At 40.8% G+C, this 23,170-nt stretch overlaps 3 protein-coding genes across 3 annotated transcripts in view; all 3 read left to right on the forward strand.

The window, feature by feature from the left end:
• myo10l3 (myosin X, like 3) overlaps window positions 1–12,862 on the forward strand; it is a 56,084-nt gene extending 43,222 nt beyond the window's left edge. The window contains 28 exon segments of the mRNA XM_065962219.1: window positions 331–437; window positions 2,004–2,280; window positions 2,282–2,356; window positions 2,359–2,408; window positions 2,518–2,548; window positions 2,700–2,721; window positions 2,724–2,839; window positions 2,841–2,966; window positions 2,969–3,227; window positions 3,230–3,348; window positions 3,350–3,442; window positions 3,444–3,524; window positions 4,343–4,466; window positions 4,844–5,087; window positions 5,183–5,278; window positions 5,475–5,568; window positions 6,214–6,269; window positions 6,356–6,498; window positions 6,702–6,896; window positions 7,042–7,199; window positions 7,648–7,771; window positions 8,178–8,475; window positions 8,557–8,764; window positions 8,904–9,040; window positions 10,063–10,186; window positions 10,264–10,719; window positions 10,943–11,134; window positions 11,268–12,862. Coding sequence (XP_065818291.1) covers window positions 331–437; window positions 2,004–2,280; window positions 2,282–2,356; window positions 2,359–2,408; window positions 2,518–2,548; window positions 2,700–2,721; window positions 2,724–2,839; window positions 2,841–2,966; window positions 2,969–3,227; window positions 3,230–3,348; window positions 3,350–3,442; window positions 3,444–3,524; window positions 4,343–4,466; window positions 4,844–5,087; window positions 5,183–5,278; window positions 5,475–5,568; window positions 6,214–6,269; window positions 6,356–6,498; window positions 6,702–6,896; window positions 7,042–7,199; window positions 7,648–7,771; window positions 8,178–8,475; window positions 8,557–8,764; window positions 8,904–9,040; window positions 10,063–10,186; window positions 10,264–10,719; window positions 10,943–11,134; window positions 11,268–11,372 — 4,110 coding nt within the window. The 3' untranslated portion in view covers window positions 11,373–12,862.
• Window positions 12,863–13,768: 906 nt separating this feature from the next.
• On the forward strand, window positions 13,769–16,907 carry pttg1ipb (PTTG1 interacting protein b). Its single transcript, XM_020651570.3, has 7 exons — window positions 13,769–13,948; window positions 14,189–14,244; window positions 14,340–14,448; window positions 14,752–14,857; window positions 15,259–15,324; window positions 15,810–15,856; window positions 16,181–16,907. The coding sequence occupies exons 1-7, from the start codon at window positions 13,846–13,848 to the stop codon at window positions 16,222–16,224; spliced, it is 531 nt and encodes a 176-aa protein (XP_020507226.1). The 5' UTR covers window positions 13,769–13,845; the 3' UTR covers window positions 16,225–16,907.
• A 1,200-nt stretch (window positions 16,908–18,107) lies between these two features.
• sumo3b (small ubiquitin like modifier 3b) lies at window positions 18,108–20,484 on the forward strand. The gene is made up of 4 exons (XM_020651567.3): window positions 18,108–18,266; window positions 18,981–19,109; window positions 19,242–19,313; window positions 19,824–20,484. Exons 1-4 carry the CDS (start codon window positions 18,246–18,248, stop codon window positions 19,887–19,889), a joined length of 288 nt encoding a protein of 95 aa, XP_020507223.1. The 5' UTR covers window positions 18,108–18,245; the 3' UTR covers window positions 19,890–20,484.
• Window positions 20,485–23,170: the final 2,686 nt, after the last annotated feature.

Here is a 23,170-nt window from a genome sequence, read left to right on the forward strand (position 1 = left end):
CACAATGAGGCTCTGCAGCAGCAGCTCTTGCAGCGACACTGCAGTCCCAGTGCCTGTTCTCCCCTCTGCTCTGCTCTGCAGTCAAGAAGAGCAGCTAGCCTGCTAGCCTCAGCTGGCCCACAGCTTCCTCTGCAGCGGGCACAGGGTGCTGCCAACAAAACAACAGGGGCCCTTCACATCTCTGTGGGCCTTCTTTTGCAGCCAAACCAAGGAGAGGAACTAACCCATCCTGTCTCCTTCCCCTTCCACCCCCCCTCCCCTCCTCCCTTTCTGTCTGTGTGTCTCTGTCTCTGTCCCTCCCTGTGGGCCGTGGCGCTGCTTGTCCCGCAGGTGTTCCTGAAGGAGGTCCTGGAGCAAAGGCTGGAGAAGGAGAGGGAAGAGGTGCGGCGCCGGGCTGGCATGGTGATCCGCGCCCACATCCTCAGCTATGTGGCAAGGTGAGTGGTAGAGTGTGCAGGGTGGGGGGGCGGGGGGTGGGAGCTGAGTGGCAGCGACAGTTGTCAGTGTTTGTTTTGTCATAGAGGTGTGCAGCTTGTCTGTTTGTGTTTTAAGGTGGAAATGATGTGTGCATGTACATGCCTTTGCACTTTTACCTTTGTGTCTTTATTTACATTTGCAGAAGTTGTAGGCTCTCTAGAGCAATACACAAACTTTGAAGTTATTTAATCTCACAGGTAAAATCTTTTGAGCCTCTAAAAACACGCTGACTCGCCAGTGGGTAACTCTTTACAAACGTATGCTGTGCTTTGTTGAAATCAAGAGGACTTTTGTTTACATAACAAATATGTCATGCAGACTTTGAGCAATGTGTCACACCTACTACATAGTGTATGTACTCCAGTAGGTCGCCTGAACACACTTCTGAATCATCCACTCTGATTGCAAAATAATTTCAAAATTCTGCAGCGATGAAAAGTGTTCAGGGTTCTTTTGGTTTTTAAGGACAGGGAGGAAAGTAAATAAACGGACGCAAAAGACACCCTGATTTCTATTTCTAAACAATCTGGAAGCAAACTTTCTCTCGTTTGGATCCTACTGTTAGCTTCAAAAACTTTATTAACTTTATTATTTCAGGCACTGAGTAATAGAAGGAACATTCTGACCTTGAAGCAACTTGGAGCTTCTACACTGAAGTTAACAATATCTCATCAAGTTGACGAATATATCTCGCAAAGACTAGTGTGATCTGTACTATTACACAAGTCATGGCTTTTTAAGTTGGACCACTTTTAAACCGACTTAAATTATCAGGAAACTAAAGCCCTGTTCATGCTCACAGATTACTATCAGCTGGACAGTTGATGATGTTTTTATCCCCTGAATAAATCTCTTTTTTTGGCTTGAGCAGTGACTTTTTCGCTGACTATCCCTCTGGCTGTCAGACAGGACATCCATCAGTATGGTGGTTTAAAAATATGCACATACAGAAGCCCTAAGGCATGTACTGTAGCTGTGTTCCACCTGTGTGCTGCCGTGCGGTCACATATAGTCCCTCTTCTGGGAGAGTATAAAGGGACTGATGACAGTGTGCAAGTTGCGAGTTCTATTCCCTACAGAGGCAAAGCAAGAGATGAGTAGAGCCTTTTGTGTTATTATGTGTAACATTAGAGCTGTCAGAGGCCACAGAGTCATTACTGTGGAGGCTAAAGGTCAGAGATTCAAAGGCGGTGTGTGTGGTCCTTTAGTTAGACATGTGTGTGTGCTTGTGTTTATACATGTGTGTATTCAGTGCATGTGCAGTGTGTGGATGATGGGGCTTAGTCACAGGGTTAAACTCAGGAGCCCACACAGCCACAATGGCCAATCAGACTCTAAACACTGCACATTTCACAATGTACAAGCTTTTTTATCCTAGCGTTTATTAAACTGAGAATGCCAGTGGGCGGATGGGGAGGCGATCATGTAGCAATGTCACATTTTATGTTTGCGGGTGAAACTAAATGTGATAATGTTGAAGTAAATGTGGCTGCTTTTTTTTGATGTGTGCTTTTGTTTGTCACTAGGAAACAGTACAAGAGGGTTCTGTCCAGCGTCGTCACCATCCAGAAGAACTACCGCGCTCACTTTTGGAGGCGCGTCTTCCTGCGCCTGCGCGTCGCCACCGTCATCCTGCAGAAACACCACAGGGGGCAGCGGGCCCGATCCGTCTTTCTCCAACTCAAGGAGGAGAAACGAAGGCAGGAGAAGGAGGAGGAGGAGAGGAGGAGGAGAGAGGAGGAGGAGGAGAGGAGGCGAGTAGAGGAGGAGAGGAGGCGACGGGAGGAAGAGGAGAAGAGGAGGGAAGGAGGAGGAGGAGGAGAGACAGCGGCTAATGGAGGCGGAGATAAGGAGGAGGGAGGAGGAGCTGAGGCTGATGAAGGGAAGGAGGAGGAAAAGAAGAAAATGGCGGCTAAGGCAGACGAGAAAAGGTAAAAGTCACCTGTGATATGTAAATAATGCTTTTTGAAAATAAGAAGACTATAATCATTGTTTTATAATAACTTGTGTCGCCCCAAATGTGTTTCGATTCTTTTGCAGGAGCTCGCTGGTAAATGGTGTTTGTCAAAAGGTAATTTATTTCAAATATTCTATACATACTGTACATCATCTACAGTGTCAATAAAGTTATTAACAGAACAAAATACATCATTTGGACTCATTATTGTGGCAGAGAGTGTTTAAACTCGTCCTCTTTGTCTTTCCTTTCCTTCCACCCAAAGAAGGAGCTGTCTCAGACTCTCTCCACAGTCACACCTCTGAGGAGGAAAGCCGTCAGATGGAGGAGATCCTGCGTCTGGAGAGGGAGATCGAGCGTCTGCAGAAGCAGCAGGAGGACGGCGTTTCCCTCCTCGGAGATGTCCTCCCGCGAGGAGCTCCGCCAAATGAGGGACGCAGAGATCTACAGGCTGGAGAAAGAAGCCTCCCGCGTGGCTACTGAGTTCCTGGATCTCCTGGACTTTGGCGGTTTGGAGCCGTCCCTCTCGAGCGCAAAGAGAACCTCCACGACCCGACGGAATCCACCGCCCCGCTGGCCGAGGAGGAGGTCGACGAGGGTTTCCACGCTGACGAAGAGTGCATACCTTTGCCGGACTTCCCTTCTCCTGCTGTGGTTCCCCTGGATAAAGACGTATTCCAAAGTATCCCCCCACCTCCTCCTGCTTTTGCAGAAGGACAAGTAGTACCTCCCACCTCGGCCTCCTCACCTGCAACTACTGCACTCTCTCCTCTGACCCCCAACGGGTCTGAGCGATGCCTCTCCTCTCGCTGACTCCAGAACATCCAGACCTCCACTTCTTTCTGTAGTCACCAAACGGAGAACGGAGGAGGACGGGCAGGGGGTCAGACTTTGAGCCCGCAGGCGAGGGAACTGACCCAGACGGACGCGCCTGACGCAGAGTCGGACTATGACCAGGAAGAGTTTGACGAGGCTCATGGGAGCTCAGGTGCTAGCACTAATGATGGCCCATATCACGGATGAGGAGGTGCTGCGAAAATCCTCCTGCACCCAAAACAGCCTAGACTCCTTCAGAGGCAGCTCAGACTCGGTGAGACCAATCAGCCAAAAAATAAATCAAATGCTGCAGATCTGATCCAGAGGGGTCACTATTTCTGAGTGGGATTGTAAAAGAAAAAAAAGTTATGTGTAGCAGAAAGGTATAAGAAATCTGTCTTTGAAAAAATGTTTGCCCTGAAATTATACCCAAACATGGATCTAGTGAATTTCCCTCTTCTATGTCAGATCTAAAGAAAGCCCCTGTTCAGATATGACCTGACATACAACTGGCTCTGCTCTGGAGATATTATTCCCACTACACATTCATTAAACACCCTAAATTTCATACCCAGTATTTATTATCAACACTTGTGCAAGCCTGAATACTTCTCTGACATTCATTGGGCACCTCTCATGTTAGAATCACAGTGAAAAACTGCTCTGATTATTTGCTTTGGCTCTCCATGTATTCCATGATACAGCAGGAAGCTCCACCCTCACTCACACTGTGTCAGATCAGCAAAATGTCAAAGGGGAAGAAGACTGCATCTGTTTGCAAGTGTGTGGGTGGATGTGTGGAAGTGTATTTAACATTATTAAGGCAAGGATGAGTGAGAAAATGACAGATTTTGGGTCATCTTAGAAATCTAAAAATATAGACTCACACTTCCTGCAGTCTCCAGGACACAAAAAAACCCTCTTCTTGCCTGAATTAATCACAAATGAGCAGTGTTTATTTTTTTTAATCCTTGCTTGTTGCTTATAAATTCACTCACTGATTCATGTTATTATGACTATATTTGAGTAAGCACCGTAAAGCAAACATGCAAAGGGAATCCCTCATCATAAATGTTGGTGTTTGTGTTTCAGTTCATTGACAGCGATGAGGAAAACGATGGCTACGTGGACACAGATGAGGAAGTTTCCAATGGGAGAGTGCATCTGCTGAATGGCAGCGGGCCTCCGTACTTCCACGGCTACCTATACATGAAGAGTGAGTAGCTTTACCAAGTTACTGCCCTGCCGGCATGCAGACGTAGCTGCACTGCTAACCACCACGTGTACTGTTGTTTCAGAAGAGTCTAATGGTCCTCCTTTTTTCTTGTTTTTTTAAATGTTTTACTTCTTAAATGTTCTACTCTTAATATATCCATTTGTTAAATATAGTGTTTTGTTGTTTCTCATGTGTTTTGCATATACTGTATACATCCATGAATGTTGCTAGAACATCATGTATTGGTGTAGTTTGGATGTGATTTTTTTGGGGGATTAAAAAGTATGTTTTACCTCTCTGATTATACATAGGTTTCACATATAATGCCATAAATAAACATCTTCTGTCTCTCCTCGCTGCACCTTTCCCTCTTTTAGGCGGTCTGATGATTCCGTGGCGTCGTCGCTGGTGTGTCCTCAAGGATGAGACGTTCATGTGGTTTAGGGCCAAACAGGACTCCGTCAAATCTGGCTGGCTTTACAAGAAGGGAGGGGGTATGTCCACTTTGTCCAGGCGCAACTGGAAGATGCGCTGGTTTGTCCTGCGCGAGTCGAAGCTCATGTACTTTGAAAACGACAGCGAAGAGAAGCTTAAAGGAACCATCGATATCCGGGTGGCCAAGTAAGACCCCGATCTCAGACCAGTGTGGTTAAAAATCATCAGTTTGTTTGTCCTTTTCTTCACTTTGTTCTGATCTACTCTGGGTCTTTTTTCAGGGACATAGTGGACAATCATGAAAAGGAGAATGCACTTAACATAGTGACAGAGGAGAGGACGTACCACATCTATGCAGAGTCTCCAGAAGATGCCAGGTATATTATCACATATTGAGATTATAGACTAACTCTGCCTGTTTTGTAGGTAGTGTTTTTACTTTGTTATCATCTATTAAAAGTGATGTGTGGAAATAAAGTTCCCCCTTGTGGTTGCCAGTGGAAGTTCATGGAGTCATTTGCAATTACACATTTGCTGACTTTCACTTTCTGAACTCCCTCTGACCCTGTCCAGTGGTTGGTTCAATGTGCTGAGTCGGGTCCACAGCGCCAGCCCGGAGCAGCTCGTGGAGATGCACCATGAACAGGCCAACCCAAAGAATGCCGTGGTTAGTGCTGTTTTACTTCTCTACTGCGAGAGCCCCAGCCTCTACATTCATTTGTCACCAGGAATAATGGTGATGAAGGAGAAAGGTTCAGATTGGGGTTGCATAGTTACCCAATCTTCCTTTTGGAACGCCTTCAGCTTCTTACCTCAAAGTTCATGGATCCTGTTTTTGATCACCCTGACCAAATAGTCGTTCTCAGATAATTACATTTTTCATAATAGTAAAATGCTTTGAGTGCCAGTGTGAAAAGTTTGCTATAAAGCTATTGTGTTAGCCATATTTGTTTTTTGGTTTTTTTGGTGGGGGCATTTTGTGCCTTTAATGGAGAGATAGGACAGTGGATAGAGTCGGAAATCAGAGAGAGAGAGAGAGAGAGAGAGAGGGATCTGACAAGCAAGAAAGGAGCCACAGGCCGGATCCGAACCCGGGCCGCCCGCTTTGGAGGACAACAGCCTCCATACATGGGGCGTGCAGACTAACCACTGCGCCACCAGTGCCCCAGCCATATTTGTTTTTAAATGGAAATGTTATGTAACTTATTTTTCCCATCTTCAGAACTACCTGTTGATCCCTCCAAGAAAAATATTTGTAATAGAGAAAGAACTGTTAACGTTTAAATGATTCCTTCTTCTTTTGTCTGTCCAGGGCACGCTAGATGTGGGCTTGATTGATTCAGTTTGTGCATCAGACAACCCAGACAGGTGAGGAAAAGACAATAAATCTTTATGACGTACGTACACTAAGATGTCATTTTAGTGTAACTTTGGTTATGTGTTCGGCTTTGCAGACCCAACTCGTTTGTGATCATCACGGCTAACCGGGTGATCCACTGCAACACAGACACACCCGAGGAGATGCACCACTGGATCGGCTTGCTCCAGAAATCTAAAGGAGACTCTAAGGTGGACGGACAGGAGTTCATAGTCAGAGGTCAGTCAGCTGAGACTCACAGTCTGATTGATTTATGCAAGAGGTACCACAGTGTGGTACCTCTGGTTAGCTCCATGCATGGTGGATGTGATTGTGCATTAAAAAAAAAAGAGAAAATAGAAACAAATGTTTGAGTGATTGCAAAGGGAACCATCATTTTGATCTAAGAATACTTTAAAGTGATATTATTTATTTTCTCTCAGGCTGGCTGCATAAAGAGATGAAGTCTGGGGCCAAAAGCTCGTCTCTAAAGCTGAAGAAGCGCTGGTTTGTCCTCACCACTAACTCTCTGGACTATTACAAGTCATCTGAACGTACTGCCTCCAAACTGGGAACTCTCGTCCTCAATAGTCTCTGCTCTGTGGTGCAGCCGGACGAGAAGGTCTTCAAGGACACTGGTCAGTTCATGATCAACAGTAATGCCATCTTTAGCAAGGGAAATACACTTCAACAATTTCAACTGTAGTCTATAGTCTGCAGATCATTCATCTTTCTCAGATGTTAGCTCAATCAGGGAATTCCCTTCTTCTTTTTTTCACTCAGGTTACTGGAATATAATCATCCATGGACGTAAACACTCTTACCGTCTCTACACCAAAATGCTGAATGAAGCGATGCGATGGGCGAACGCCATACAGGGAGCAATAGACAGCAAAGTTCCCATTGAAACCCCAACACAACAACTCATCAGGGATATCAAGGTACTCTTCCTTTCTTTATTGTGGCATTGTTGCTAATGTCCTGCTAATAACTCTGAACTGCTGTGTGATTTTCTCTACATATGCTAGTGATAATATCACAAGTATTGCTGCCCGACATTTCACTAACATGTGATCATTGATATCGTTGTAACTCCTATTCTTTTCAGTCATGCAAACCTTTGGCAGGGACTCAAACTTTAGTGAAGTGAGGTACATATACTCACTGTGTGTGCAGTGATCTGCTCTAAGTCTTGGCTTTTCGTACTTTAAAAAAGTTGTTGTTTACCTTTTTTCCTCACATTCCTAACTGTACTGCAGTATTTATATTCACCACTGGTGTTGCTGCCACTCTGTTGTTTTACCGCTGTTTTGATTTACACTCGTAATTCTTCACCACTTTACTGTTAAACAACGTGACAACTGTAAAACATTTTTAATTTCTTTTCAGGAGAGCAGTTTGAATGTGGAGGCTGTGGAGCAGACGTACTGGAGGAACCCCATCCTGAGATATACCCAGCATCCTTTGCACTCTCCTCTTCTACCTCTTCCCTATGGAGATGTCAGCCTCTACTGTGAGTGCTCTGGTTTGACCAATAAGATTTCTACTTTGTGTACTGGCATCATTTTGTTGCATAACCATGTACCTTGAAACATTGATTTCTGTTTATTGAGTTTGATTGTATCTTTATTGAAGAGTGGAATATTTTGTAAAATTGACTTTACAGCATAACGGCTCACAAGCAAGAGAAGAAAAAACACAAGTTTTGTTATTTTCTAAAAAAAGAAATCTGTTCACATATATAAGGAAGTTTCCAGTATGATCAACTTGTTTGAAGGGGGGGGGTGTTTAAACATTTATATTGCAAGCTTTATTAGAACAACGTATCACCAGTGTAATGTAAATAAAGTATTTTGAAACTAAAAAAAAAGTAAGCTTTTTGCTCGTATTATAATCCCCTGTGTGTCTCTGTCTCCCAGTGCAAAAAGAAAAGGGTTATACCAGCCTGCAGGACGAGGCTGTGAAGATTTTCAACTCGCTGCAGGAGATGGAGGCTGTATCGGACCCCGTGCCAATCATCCAGGGAATCCTGCAGACCTGCCAAGACCTGAGGCCTTTAAGAGACGAGGTTTACTGCCAGCTGATCAAACAAACCAATCATGTCCCTCACCCCAACAGTCCTGCCAATCGCGCCCACTGGCACCTCCTGACCTGTATGAGCTGCACCTTCCTGCCCAGCCGAGGCATCCTACGCTACCTCAAGTTTCACCTCAAAAGGTGCGCGTGTTTCATTCATGCCATCATAACAGCTAGCTGTAACTTCTAGCTCACTGTCTCTATGTTTTGGTGTGTTTTCAGGATCAGGGAGCTGTTCCCCTGTACTGAGATCGAAATGTATGCCCATTTCGTCGGCGAGTCTCTAAAGAAGACCAAGACCAGAGAGTTTGTTCCCTCCCAGGAGGAAATCATGGCGCTGCTCTCCAGGCATGAAATGACCACCACAGTTTACTGTCACGGAGGAGGCTCTTGCAAGATCTCAATTAACTCGCACACTACTGCTGGAGAGGTAAGCAAGCGCTACGTGTCACAAAATATTACTTCTTATTTACACAAGCCCACACACAGATATTTAGTGTTGTGTCATTGCAACAGGTCAAACTTTTGCATTAAAAGTAATATTATTTTTCTTGACTTATATTGTCCAGGTGGTGGAGAAGCTGATCAGAGGTTTGGCTATGGAGGACAGCAGGAACATGTTTGCACTATTTGAACACAACAAAAACATTGACAGAGCCGTGGAAAGCAGGGTGATAGTGGCTGATGTTTTGGCTAAGTTTGAAAGGTAAGTTATTTATAATCACAGGTTAATCTCTATTCTATAATATATATATATATGTTTCAATTCAGATCCATGATGATGTTGATGCTACTTATTTATACTTTCCTTGTGTAATATATGTGTTTTTGGTATTATTAACAGAAATTTAAGAAGTCATAAAACATTGATGTTAATATATTAAAGCTCCTGTGAGGAGTTTTTACTGGTTATGAAACAGATTACAAATAATACTGATGCCTCTGTATGATCTAATAACGCAAGAAAGATCATCATCAACAAGACTGTTTATTTCGACATTAGTAATAATGCCTAAAACTACTGCAGGTGGTTAAGTGTCAGATTAAGTGCGCAAAAAGTCGGTTTTTACATTTTCCACAGCAAAGATTCTCAATAAGTGAAACTATCAATTTTAAAACAAGAAGGATGAGAATTATAAAAATGTTTAAGCACTGCTAAAGCATGTGCAGGACAAATTCAGCAGAGAGATAAGCGGTACCTCTTTGCCTGTAGTGGGGACCAGGATCAACACTAACTGAAAGCGCCTCACAGGAGCTTTAACGCAGTAGTGTGCAGTATGATTATTAATGATCCCCTGATTTACAAGATATCTTAAACCTATTCAGGCTGCAAGGTGGTGCAGTGGTTGCCGCTGTCGCCTCACAGCAAGAAGGTTCCTGGTCAGACAGGCCATGTTCGTCCTGTGCATGTGTTGGTTCTCTCCGGGTACTCCGGCTTCCTCCCACAGTCCAAAGATGCTTGTTAGGTTAACTTGAGACTCTAAATCACCCCCACAGGTGTGAATGTGAGTGTGTCTGGTTGTCTGTCTCTATTTGTCAGCCCCTTGATTGACAGACGAACAGTCCAGGGTATAACCCCGCCTCTCGCCCAATGACAGCTGAGATCAGCTCCAACCCCCCACGACCCCGAACATAAAAGCAATATAGATAATGGAGTGATAAATAAAACCTATTCATAAAGATAATAATATAAATATGTGAGTGACAGGCTTATTGCTTTCCTTCCAGACTGGCTGGCAGCGACGAAGCTGAGGATGAAGGCCAATGGAAACTCTACTTTAAACTCTACTGTTTCCTGGATGTGGAGAGCATGCCCAAAGAAGGAGTGGAGTTTGCATTCATGTTTGAACAGGTGTGTTTTGTACTGGACTGAGATTTATTCATCTCATGTTGTAGCGGGTGTTAACGATGCTCTGCTGTTTTCGTCAGGCTCATGAAAGTTTGACACGAGGCCACTTCCCCTCCCGAGAGGAGACCCTGCAGCACCTGGCCGCTCTGCGCCTTCAGTTCCTGTACGGAGACAAAGCACGCGCCGCCTGGAGTCTGGAGAACGTCTACCCTGTGGGGCGTCTGCGCTCTCGCATCCTGCAGTTCACCAAGGTGGGTGGAGCCTCTGGGTCGGGTCAGACTCTGGAGCGCCGGAGGACCAGCTTCCTTGACGGGACCCTGCGCCGGGGACTGAAAACTGGCTCGATGAAGAAGCAGAAAATGGAGGAGGAGCAGATGTTGGAGATGTGGATAAAGGAAGAGACGTCTGCCACCAGGGCGAGCATCGTGGAGAAGTGGTCCCGCCTTAATGGTCTGGATCAGCATCAGGCCATGCTCAAATATATGACCATCATCAAGGAGTGGCATGGATATGGATCCACACTGTTCGACGTCGAGGTGAGTGCACTGAGTCTTTAACTGATGCTTACTGTGGTTTACTCTTTTACTATTTTACTTCAGCTAGTGCCATCTATGGACACTGAGCATTGCTCCTCTGTCACTAGTTCACCCTCTTCTCCAGATTCATTGATTTAGCACATAGCATTCGCACATTCCTTATTACCAGGCCACTGCAGACCTTGATGGATGCGCATGACTTCTTGTGTTTGTGTCTTTTTAGTGCAAAGAAGGAGGCTTCCCTCATGATCTGTGGTTGAGCGTGAGCGCTGAAAATGTGTCCGTCTACAAGAGAGGAGAGCCCAAGCCTCTGGAGACTTTCCCGTACGAGCACATCGTATTCTTCGGCGCTCCGCAACCCTGCACCTACAAGATCACCGTTGATGAAAGAGAAATGTTCTTTGAAACGCCCCAGGTACATCAACATGTATTGAGAAGGAACAGGTTGATTATTTTCATGATTTAGATACAGGTTGTTTCTTTTCCTTGAAGTTCTTCATGGTAAAATCCTGCATGTCTGACTGTTTGTCTCGTGTGCTTATTGGCAGGTTGGAGAGATCACAAAGATCATGAAAGCCTACATAAACATGATCGTGAAGAAACGCTGCAGCGTGAAGTCGGTGTCCAGTTATGGAGCCAGCTGGATCAGGTGATCGATGCTACAGGACACTTAATGTACTCGGTTACAGTCCACCTGACAGCAAAGAAGCAAGCATGGAGGATGAGTTAGACTTCTTGAAACAAAAGGAGGAACATTCATGCATCTGAAACCCTTATTATCTCTCAAAGTGTGGCCTCCCTCCAAACATGGTCTCATTAGTTACACTGGTCTTCTCTGTCATCTGGCTTGAAATGTGCTTCAGGTATCTGATATGCCTTTTTTATATTAAAAGAAAAGATATAACGTATCACAATTCAAATAGACATCCACATCTGAGTTAGGACTTTTTTAACTCCCAAAAGTGAGAAACTTTTTTGTCACCATACATCCAAACAATAGGGGTAGGTTTTTTAGGTTGCCATGATAAACATGTTCTTTTTCAGTGTGTAGTTCTTACACATGTCGTCCCCCATTGTTCTAAATGTCCTCCTGGTTGGAGATCCCCTCAGGTTTTTGTGTAATAGGAATTGTCCGAGGGAGATAATCTTCCAAATCTTGCCTTATTGAAGTGTTTATTTGAGCTCTTCTGTACATTCAGTGCAGATGCTGCCTTTCATGAATGGAATATACTTGTTTGGTATCTCGGTACTTACTGCTTCCTCTGGTACCATTAAATCACATCACTACGTTGAAAACAGAAAAACTTGCCTCTTAGAAGTCAAATAAATGCATCTAGCAAAAAAAGCTAATGTTAATAACCACTGCATCTGGGGAAAATGCAATGTCAACTATGTTAGAATAAGTCCTTTGTGTAAAGCTTTTTGATTGTGTGCTGACTCGGCGGTATGTCTTTGAAACAAAGGATTCAGGATGTGATATTAGAAATGAGTGACTATAGGGTTTGTTCATTACGTCTGTGTCTGACGATTGTTTTACTGTGTGTATTTCAGTGATGTCAAAGGCCATGTGAGGGTGGGGTATTTATTTATTGAAGTATAAATGGCATCAAGCAGACTGAGCAAATGAACGGCCTGCTGGAAATGTACTGGTTTAGTTTTCCCAGTTCATTTTATTTCTTTATTTGTGCATTCAGGGGCACAGAAATGTATTTCAGAAATGTATTGTTTAAAAGTATACTGTGCTGTTTCTCCATTTTGTGATTTGCTTTTGTCAACATCAAAGTGTGTTGAGCCCGACAGCAAACCTCGCCAACTCCCTTTAAAACGTCGCTGTGGTCCAGTGTAAATAAACAGAACGGACTGAAGCCGACACCAGTCAACTGACAGTATAGTTCATGACAACAGTATGATCCAGACATAATGAGCTTAGTGTTTACCTCGCATCGCGTCACTGTCTTCCATTGCTCTTCAATCGTACTCACTGAGGCAATCTGGTTAGCTGCCGGCGGCCAAACCAGAGGCTTTGATGTTGCCGTGACGATGACTGTATTTCTGAGATTTCTGATTGTTTTGACAAAGAAAAATCAGAATTTGTTTTATATCAAAATTCAAAGATGTTTTAATAAATTATTGTATTTCAAAAGCTGTTTGTGTTGGTTGATTTGATCTGATTTGTACTTGGTTTAGAGTGAATCTCAATCTATGCATCAGGTGCCAAACTTAGATTCATCACTACAGAAATACATGGTAATAACTTGACTTATGCAAATGTCAGCTGAAACCACAATGCCAGAATTTGGATAAGTCGCTTGGCACACCTCATTCTATTTGAATTTATTTGATTAGTGTCCACATTGACTGGAGCTGCCATAAAGCCATTTTCCAGCTGTCTGTCAGTTCTTTATGACAATACAGAATCATTGTTGCTGTCAGACTTCAGGGAAGTACAACTTCAACACTGATGTGAACATTTGTTTTCGTTCTGCTGCCTGTAATTACATTCTGAATGATGTGAACCAGAGGTCTAAACAGACAGTGACTGAAAACACCTGTGTAGGTAAACAGGCTCTGTAAGGTGAGAGTGTTACAGCAGCACAACCATAGAGAAATCTATTCTATGCATTATTCTTTAAGTGTTTTATATGATCAATTAAATTATAATTGAATTTAAGAGAATAAATTATATTTTGTACCAACATCATAAACTGTAGTTTCACCCTGGAAAGTGTGGGGACTTAAACCAACGTGGTTACAGTAAGCCTATGTTATGATAACTGTTGTGTAAAAGTTGTTCAAAAAAAGAACTTTATTTTGGACTCAAAACTGATGTTAAAATTGATGGTTATTTAATTTAACCAGTTCTCCTTTTTAATATATGAACTTTATTTTGTTTTGATTGATATGGGGTTAGTAACTAACATGTGAGTGACTCCTGAAGACAGATGTTTCACTCTACAGATGTTTCACTCTGCAGCTGTTCACTGGCACCAGCGTCAGGAGTGGATGACGTCAGTCCTCGTTAACTGGATCTCCTCCCCTCTGCCCGTCACTTCTCCTCCCCTCTTCAGAAACGTTACTTTCTTCGTTGTTTTCGTGTGAAGGCTGAAGGTTTCCTGTTGATTTACGATGTCGGGCGTTCACAGAGGCTTCTCGTTGGTATCTGCTTTCATTTTCTACAGTTTATTTTTTACTACAGAGGCGCAGACAGCAACTCCTTCTCCAGCTCCGAGTAAGTGTTTTCTGGGTTTTTACTTTGCTTTTGTGCTTTGTTCAGTCCAGCGTCGGGTCAGGAGGCTGTCACATGACGAGCAGCTACAATGGCTTTACTTATCCTAACATCAAAGATAATCATCTTAATTCGTGGTATTGGGTTAGTCCTGATTATGATTATTGTAGTCTGCAGCTTGCAAAGTTTACTTTAGTTGTCGTGTGGCAAAGTGTGTAAATCACTGTTGCATATCTCTTTCAGTCCCCTGTGCCCTGAGCTCCAACACAAGTTGTGATGAATGCTTGAAGAATGTGGCGGTAAGTAAAACAAAACTGCCTTGTTTGTGGTGCATCAGCATAAATACCAGAGTTCAGACCATAGGCACAGTGTTTTGTGTTTTCTTGTTTTGCAGTGTTTGTGGTGCTCTCCAACCAAACAATGCATCGACTACCCGGTGAGAAACATCCTGCCCCCCCGCAGTGTGTGTCCACTAAATGTTGCACGGTGGGGGGTATGTTGGGGTAAGACTGTCTTAACCTTAGACCACCTATTACCATTGTCAGGTCTGAGTAAACCCTGGAAATAAATATTTTGGATGTTTGTTGAAAAAAATACATTTTTTATACATTCCAGGTTTTCTTTGAGACTAAATTTCAAGCATCCGTTGCTCTCTGTTTATCGGTTCTTGCTCATGTTGTTTTGATACATTTCTCATTCAAACCAGTAATACAAAGTAGTCAATTTGATCTATATCACTTTTGCTGCATACACATTGTTTTCTTCTTTTCTCTTTGTGTGTGTGTGTGTCTGCCTTTAATTTCCAGTAAACTTCATGATTTTGATCATCACCATGTCAGTGCTGGCTGGCATCGTTGTCATCGGCATTCTCGTTTGCATCCTCTGCTGCTGCTGCAAGTCTGAGAGAAGAGGGTAAGCATCGAGTCACATGAAGCTGTGAGTGTGAAATCTGGTTCACCATGGAGGAAGGAGGAGGACTGGAGAGCACAATGGGTTGTTGATACCGAGGCTCGGGCTCGGCTGATACCGCTGTCTCCAAAGTCTGCCAGAATTAGTTACTGTGGTTAACTCTCGAAACAGCTTTACTCTTTCTATTAGGACATGCTCCATCCTCTTCTAAAAACAAGTCGATTTGATAATGGGTGTTGGTTGAAGAGTAAAGTGATGTATTAGATGACATTATTGGAATAATGAACCATTACAATATAATCCTAAATCTGATCATTGTGTTTACTTATGTTGCAATGTATGTTTTTAATAACAAAACATTGTGATGATGAATATCTGTATATGAACACATTCTCATTCTCAAGGAACAACAAAGAAGATGCAAAGGTGGAGCGACAAACCCGTGCGAGGAAGGCCCGCCAGAAAGAGAGGTCAGTCCAGTATTCAGATACAGAAACCTCTGGGTTTGTATGTTAGCAAAATGATGACCATGAACAGACACTAGGGGGCTCCTCTTCCATATTTAGCACTTCTGAATATGCTTAAAACAAACCACAATTTGAAGATAAAGCTTTTATACCTTCTCAGAAGTTTGAAGACTAAAATATATTGTTTAAAGTTTCAGGCAGATTTTAAAATATGTCATCATGCAATATATGGATGGTGTGTTGAATATTGTTATGATATTTCATTAATTAATGCATAGGTCTGGATAATCGATTTAAGTCATTTGTATTCTATAACCACCAAATCCCTTTTCTATTATTTATTTGAACTGTTCATTTAAATGTGAGTAGGTTTTTTTGGCATATACGTATCATCAGAAAATGACAGTTCTTGTGTACTAGTGATTCAGACACTCTTAAAGTGAGTGTTCCTCTTTTCTAACAAGTTGTCTTTGTCTCTTCCTCAACAGGAGAACAGAAATGCAAGTGAGGCATGATGAAATCAGAAACAAATATGGTGAGACACATTGTGTGTTTATAATGAGTCAAAAATGTTACATTTGAAAAAATAAAGATATATATTTTTTTATACATGAACAGTGAGGGAAACAGTGAATAAAACATGGCTGGTGAAAGACAAACTGGATAAACTAAAGTAAAGCTTAAGACATGTTTACAACAAAATATTGACTATGTGCTGCCATCTACTGGATAAAAACTAAAGAGTATAAAGCCTGCACAAATTAACTTATTTATAAAATGTGTTAAAAAAAGATTTTTGCAACACAAGGATTTTGGAAATCATTTCAATGTCAAACACTCTCTCCTTTGTTCTTTTCAGGTTTGGCAAAGGATAACCCATACGCCCGTATGAATGAACATTAAGAAGAATGTGAGTGACGATTCCTGGAGGGAAAAATCCTTTAGATGATCTGACATATGCCAGTAATAGTGAGATTCATGTGTAGCATATGATAAACTGTGATTATCTGATTTCAGAGAGCCAGTATTTGCCAAAAAAATGTGACCAATATAGTCAAAAATAATTGTGACTGAGTGCAATACACTCAAAGTGGTCCTTTTACCTAATGTTTCAGTTTTTACACGCCAAAGCTCAGCTTTTATGCTCGTTTAATCATTCTCATCCCTTAGTGTTATTTTGAATTATTTTAAGGGAAATGTGTTTGTTTAATTTGCTTTCATCCATACATTGAACTACATATAAGGGCTATTGTTTGCACAAAATGCAGAATTGTATAATTCTCAAAACTCAATGGTAGAAAAGTTTTTGTGGTGCTTCATTCAAATTGAATATTTCATTGTTCATTTTATTTTGTAAAGCATAGTTTGTGACTGTTTGTCATTCATGTCTTAAGCATAACTTCTAATTTTTTTATAAAAGGTTGTTCATCACAAGACGCTTTCTAAAGTTTATTTTATTATTTTCCTGCTGATAAATATCTGAATCCGAGAAGTTTCGTGAGTAAGATAAAAAAAATCTCAAACTAAATGTGCAGCTGCTGTTAAAAAAAACTTTGTGATTATTAAAAAAAAACAAAAAACTTCAATAGTTTTTATTGTGTGAAATCGATTCCCATTCAAAGTTTAATACAGATAAAGTGAGGGATCCAATCTAACACATTGTGACTTTTTTCAACATGAAAAGGAAAAACACCCAGAACTGAGAAAAGTATGGTTGGAACCATATACAGTAGATCCCATGTGGAAATCAAGTTCATCAATGTGCTTCAGCCTCACAGTTTCACTGAGGCGTACAAGGAACTTGCTTAATCACACATCCTATTTGACAGTAATTTTTCCATAAGCATATTAAGCATACTGCCACCATTATCTTTGTAAAGTTGGTGATTTGCTAGAAAACTAATAGTAGCAACACATTTCTGGTAGGCCTACATTTTTCAAACTCTGCCAGAAGTAAAGTCAAGTTAGATTTCTTGTCACCCTTTTAAAGGCTGCGCTTTTACATGCTTTCATTTGGCCTCTGACACTATGAGGGACAAAAAATGACTAAAGTATAAATAAATAAATAAATGTTGGGAGAAATGCATACAATAATGTATGAATAAATAATTAATTAAATAAATGCATCAATAAATATATAAATGCTGAAAATAATACGTCAATGAATAAATAAATACACTTTGTTAATGAAAAGGCTATTTATATATTTTTACATGTATTTATTCATTTATTAGCATATTTCTACAGTTATATATGTATCAATGCATACATTTCCACATTAATTGAGTTATTAATTTATTTCCGTATTTTACATTTACACAGCTATTTATTTCTGTGTCCAGGTCGTAAGAGGAAAAGTATACATGTAAATTTGCTTCTGTCTGTTTTTCAAAATTGACCAATCCTACTTCAGTAATGTTAGGACGGCCCATTTAATTTACAAATTTACTTTTCCTTGTACAACATGGACACAGAAACCATAAATAAATATATGAATATATTTATTTATATATTATTTTTTATATGAATTGTTGATTTTATATATATGTATATATATATATATATATATATATATATATATATATATATATATATATATATATGTATATATTTATTGATGCATTTATTTAATTATTTATACTTTAGCCATTTTTTGTCCCTCATACTGACCTGGACCAAAGGATGATTTGCATTGTGCTATTTTTTTTTACCTCTCGGGTACGCGCAAATTAGCTTGCGCGTTCACATATCCGCGGTCCCGAGAAAAAGTGGAGCACGTGACCATTTTGGTCCAATTACATTTCAAATTGAAGTGCGCGCGCCTCCTGGTGCAAACGAGAGAGCCGGAGGAGCAGAAGATAACCCGCTTCACCGTTAACACTTTGACTCTACCTTATTAAAACATCCCGGGGAAGAACAGCACCATGTCCGAGGAGAAGCCAAAGGTCAGTACTCCTTTACCACCGTGGAAACATTCAGTTCATGTTTGTGAGCAGCTGATGATGCACGGTGTGAGTTAACGTTAGCATTATGCTAAGCTAGCTCCGCGTCAGGCTACACACAGCGCGTTTGAGCGGGTCGAGAAAACAAAGGTTGGCAAATCTGCGGATCTTTTAGCTTCAGGCGCACATCTTTGTGTTTCCCCTGTCAAAATCACACAAGCATCCGCAACTACTAGTCTCTGTAAAGCCGTAAAGTAAAGGTATGAGGCTGAGACAGCGCCAGGGGAAATGAATGATTTGTATTTTTTCTTTTTCATTTGCGCTATTGTGGCTTTCTGCGCCAGTTTGAACATGGGCTAGCATGCTATGCTAACCATGGAAAGAACAACAAGAGGTAGCTAACGTTAGCATAATGTAATAGTCGGTGGAACCAACCATGTGAACAGGCTTACAGAAGGTGGAGGTGTGTGGTTTTAAATGTTTCAGGACCATCTGGTGTTTATATCAATGTGTGGTCAGATCAACATGAACTGAGGGAGCCGGTGTTAGCCTGTAGTGACGTCAGATGGTTAACAGGAAGAGGTTATAGCTTCCTTAATGCATTACATTACATTCCCATCCCGTTGTTTTTCCTCTTACCTTTGTGTGCAGTTTGGTGTATACAGGTAACAGAAGCATGCTGCTCCTTCTGATGGTTGTGTTTGTTGTTTGTTGCAGGAAGGAGTCAAGACGGAGAACGACCACATTAACCTCAAGGTAGCTGGCCAGGATGGGTCAGTAGTACAGTTCAAAATCAAAAGGCACACGCCTCTCAGCAAACTAATGAAGGCATACTGCGAAAGACAGGTAAGTCATTCATCAAGTGTGACACGTGTGTGAACTTGAATGTTGTGATTATAAATAATCTGTTCAAAGATTGAGGTTAATCATTAACTTGAAGAATCTCATGTTGGGTTTTCTGTCTTGTGTCTTTTAAAGGGACTGTCAATTCGTCAGATACGGTTTAGGTTTGATGGACAGCCAATTAATGAAACAGACACACCTGCACAGGTAAGCATAAATTGTACTTAATGCACAAGTAGTCTAGTCAAATATATCACAATTGAACATGCATGGTTACATTTAGAGCAGAAATGGATGAAAGCATCAGAGGACAAGTATAGATCACCTGAACATCTATTCTGTCATCACACTGTCATGTTATAAAATGTCATCATACCTGAGGTCTGGTATATCAAATTCAACATGTAACAGAACATGCACATTCCTCTTTTTTATGTCGGAAGAAAACACAACAAAAAGTGCTTTAATACCAGAAGCAAAGAAACTGGTAAAAAAAAAACTGTAAAGACATCCCACACAGTAGCTAAATACATTTGTCTTAAACTGTAGATTCAAACCAAAGATTAATAAACATTCTGATGCTCAATGTTGCCATACCAAAAACTGTTGAGGGGTTGACACCCTGCTTCTCATTACTGACTAAATAACTTGCATTTGTTGTTGTAGAAATAAATACGAAGTTCCTAAATGTCTGATGAGATCTTTGTGTTTCCACAGCTGGAGATGGAGGATGAGGACACTATTGATGTATTTCAACAACAGACAGGGGGAGTCTGTTCTTAAATGCGATGTGGACTCTACTCTTGGAAGAATCACATTATTATTTTCATGTTGTATTTGTTTAATTCTGTTTTTACCCTCCCCTCCCCCCAACACCCACACACATACTTTGCTTGGCTAAATGTCAGGCTGTTCACAACAAGAAGGTAGAGGATTTTCATTAGGGACCAAAGCCTAACTTTGAGATGCAGGGTAATTTCTTTTCTTTTTTTTTAAACATGTTTATTCACACAAATGCATGATTTGAAATTGTCCAAGGCAGGGACACGTCTCAGATCAGATATGGCTCCTAATGGAAAAAACCCTCCTTGTCTTTTGATGTTGAGATGACCTCCTGCATGTCTCATAAACCATAAGCTGAACTACATGCCAAAACATTTTGCTTTTTGTTAAAGTTTTCCATATTGTTGTAAACATTCAAATTCAGGTTACTCTCGACTGTTTTTAATTAATGTACTTGATGAAGATTTCTGAGGGGTGCTGCTGGATGGCAGACTGTGGGCCCTCTGAATAGATGGATGTTATGACATTTTCTCATGTAACAAACTTTTAGTAGTCTTCTTTTTTTTCTAAGAAATATTAAAGAGAATTTGATGTATCCATGCCCGATTTTCTTTTCCCAACATTGGCTCAGAAATAATGTGTCCTTGATGGGAGTAAGATCCATGAAGATGGTTTACCCCGATGCTGTCATTCTCATCGCAGACTTGACGGAACGGTAAATAAAGTACAGTAATGTTTCTGGACCAAAAAGCTACAAGAGTAGTGTTCTTTTATAAAAGGGTTTTTATATATACATATATATAGCTAATGGCTTACTATGACTTAACTGTAACTAACTGTTACACAGCTACAGAACAGCTGTACTTATGTTAAGAAGGCGTTTCATGGCCTTCAGGAAGAAAAAGGAAACATGACCTGTCAGGAAATTTGCAAGTGTCATCCAAGGTTATAATATATTTCATTCAGTGAAATATAAGTTTTACCTGGTTCTGATTTCAAATACATTTTTCCAAATTCCATACTAACAGTATCATCACAGACTTGATTCGCCTCTAGTGTTGGTAGAAATCTTGATTTTTAAGATTGTCCACCTTCATTTTGAAATGGACGTTTGACCGAATTGAAAGATACAAATTCCACTTAGTTTTAATGTGTACATTATTCTTGTCCCTATGTTACAAAATTCCAATAAATTTAGTTTGATACTCAGCCTCTTGAATGGAATAATGAATACAATTTGTGTGGAGCTGAAACCTAGTTTAATTGTTGGACTACAACCATTGAAAAGTGTTGGGCACAGGTTTTATCTCTCATTTTACAAGTGCAAATAAATATTGTCACTCATTAATTTAATGGAAATTTCAGTCATTGGTTAAGCCAATAATTATACCACTGAACTGTGGAAATGACCTGAAAAGCTAAAATAAGAATGAGAATCTAGTAAATCAAATCTGGAGAGGGTAATTCACTCTGGCTACATTAGAGGGCATTGTTGTTTAAAGATTTCGAGTTTCACTGAAGAACCACTGAAGTCTCTGGCCCTTAAATTCAGATACAAAGACACGTTTGTTGCGCCGCTCCAGTCTTGTAAAGGACATAACTCCGTAAGTCCTCTCTTATTTAAGAGAACTTGATTTCACAGATGTTACTAAACAGTGCAGCCAATCGAACTCCCTGCGAGCCTCCTCACAGTGCTGTGATTGTGCTGCTTTTATTTTTGGCATCTCCTTTGCATTTTTATATTTCCTCGTGGAGATATCTGAAGCCTCATATATTTTTCCCCAGACCTCTCATGCAGATGCAGCTGCAAGGTGCCCCCCCCCCCCCCTTTCAATACACTCTCAACTCCAAGTGCACTCTAATGCACAGACTCTCAGAAGACTCAATGGTGTTTTATGGTCGAATGCAGAGCTGCTGTGTTTTACTAATTCAAAAGAGAATAGTTAAGACATGATTTATTTGCATATGCATTTTAGCCTCTGGAAGGATTTGATGAGTTTTTATCCTCCTGAAAATAGAAACACACAGACATTAACTGTGACATCACAACTTGATGTTGCTGTGGAGTGAGTCACCATGACGCCTGTAAGGCAACTAGTCACGATTGTGCCTGCAGTTAATGGAGAGAAACGTTTTATTATTGGTATTGTTAGAAATCTCATTCACTGTCCATCGTGTGCCTTGCAGTGCTCTGCTGGCTGTGGAGAGGAGGGTCCATTTGTTTGTTATTGTGACAAGAGAACAGCTGATTTATTGAGCCCAAATTAAAAATTACATGTATGCAGAATTCAAATAAAAAGTCATACAGGAAACAAATGTGTAGTACAGGTTCTGTTCGAATGAAAAAATCTAAACATGGGCTTCTGTATAATAAAGAAAGACTTATAAGGACTAATAATCCCTGAACAAACATTGGCCCTCCTTCACTAGTCTACATTAACAGACAGGCAATAGCTCTTAGCCCTTAGACAACTATAGGGACCAAAAGGACCCGGTTTACCTGGTCGGTTCATTTTTTGTTTTGTTATTTTAAATCTCAGTAGCATTTCTAACTTTCATGAGTTTGAGTGATAAAATATGGCCTTCAGGTTGGTTATGGTTTAAAACATGATCTCAAACCCAGTCTTGAAGACAGTCATTAATCCACAATGATGTTTTAGTTTGTGATGCGTGGACCTGGATTGATTTGTGTTAAATTACATAACAAATCAAATATTGTTCTAATATTCTAATATTTCAGTATAAAAACATAACAATGGGAAGGATTGGGGGTTATATATAGCTCATTTAGACAGATTTAAATGAACTATATAGCAAATTCCGGCCTATGGATATATATCATAAACATTCTTAAATAAATTATCTTTTTTTTAATGATTATTTTTGTATCAGTTCCTATGATTACACTGATTTTCATGATTGCTAAAATGCTGGATAAATTTATTCAAACTCATACAGTTTTGAACCATTATTTTTTTTTTTTTCAACTACAACCCTCGTCCATTATGATTTTGTATTTGTTCAACTACATTCTGGTTTAAGCTCCTTCCCTCACCGTATAGCAGCCTGCTTGATTTCTTATCATTGTGGAAGTACACCAGAGAAGCTTCCTCCAAAGTAAACAAATCCAGAAAAGTACATTAACATGCTGTATATGCTGTACACACAGTTCACAACAAGGCCTGCAGAAAGAGAAGAACTCGCTTCACATAATGATCACGAGGTCAGTCAGCTGTGTTTAGCATCCTTAGTGTGTCCAGCCAGCAACCTCCGTTGTGACG

The sequence above is a fragment of the Labrus bergylta genome, chromosome 13 (genome assembly GCF_963930695.1).
Source record: "Labrus bergylta chromosome 13, fLabBer1.1, whole genome shotgun sequence".
In the NCBI taxonomy this organism is placed as follows: Eukaryota; Metazoa; Chordata; class Actinopteri; order Labriformes; family Labridae; genus Labrus; species Labrus bergylta.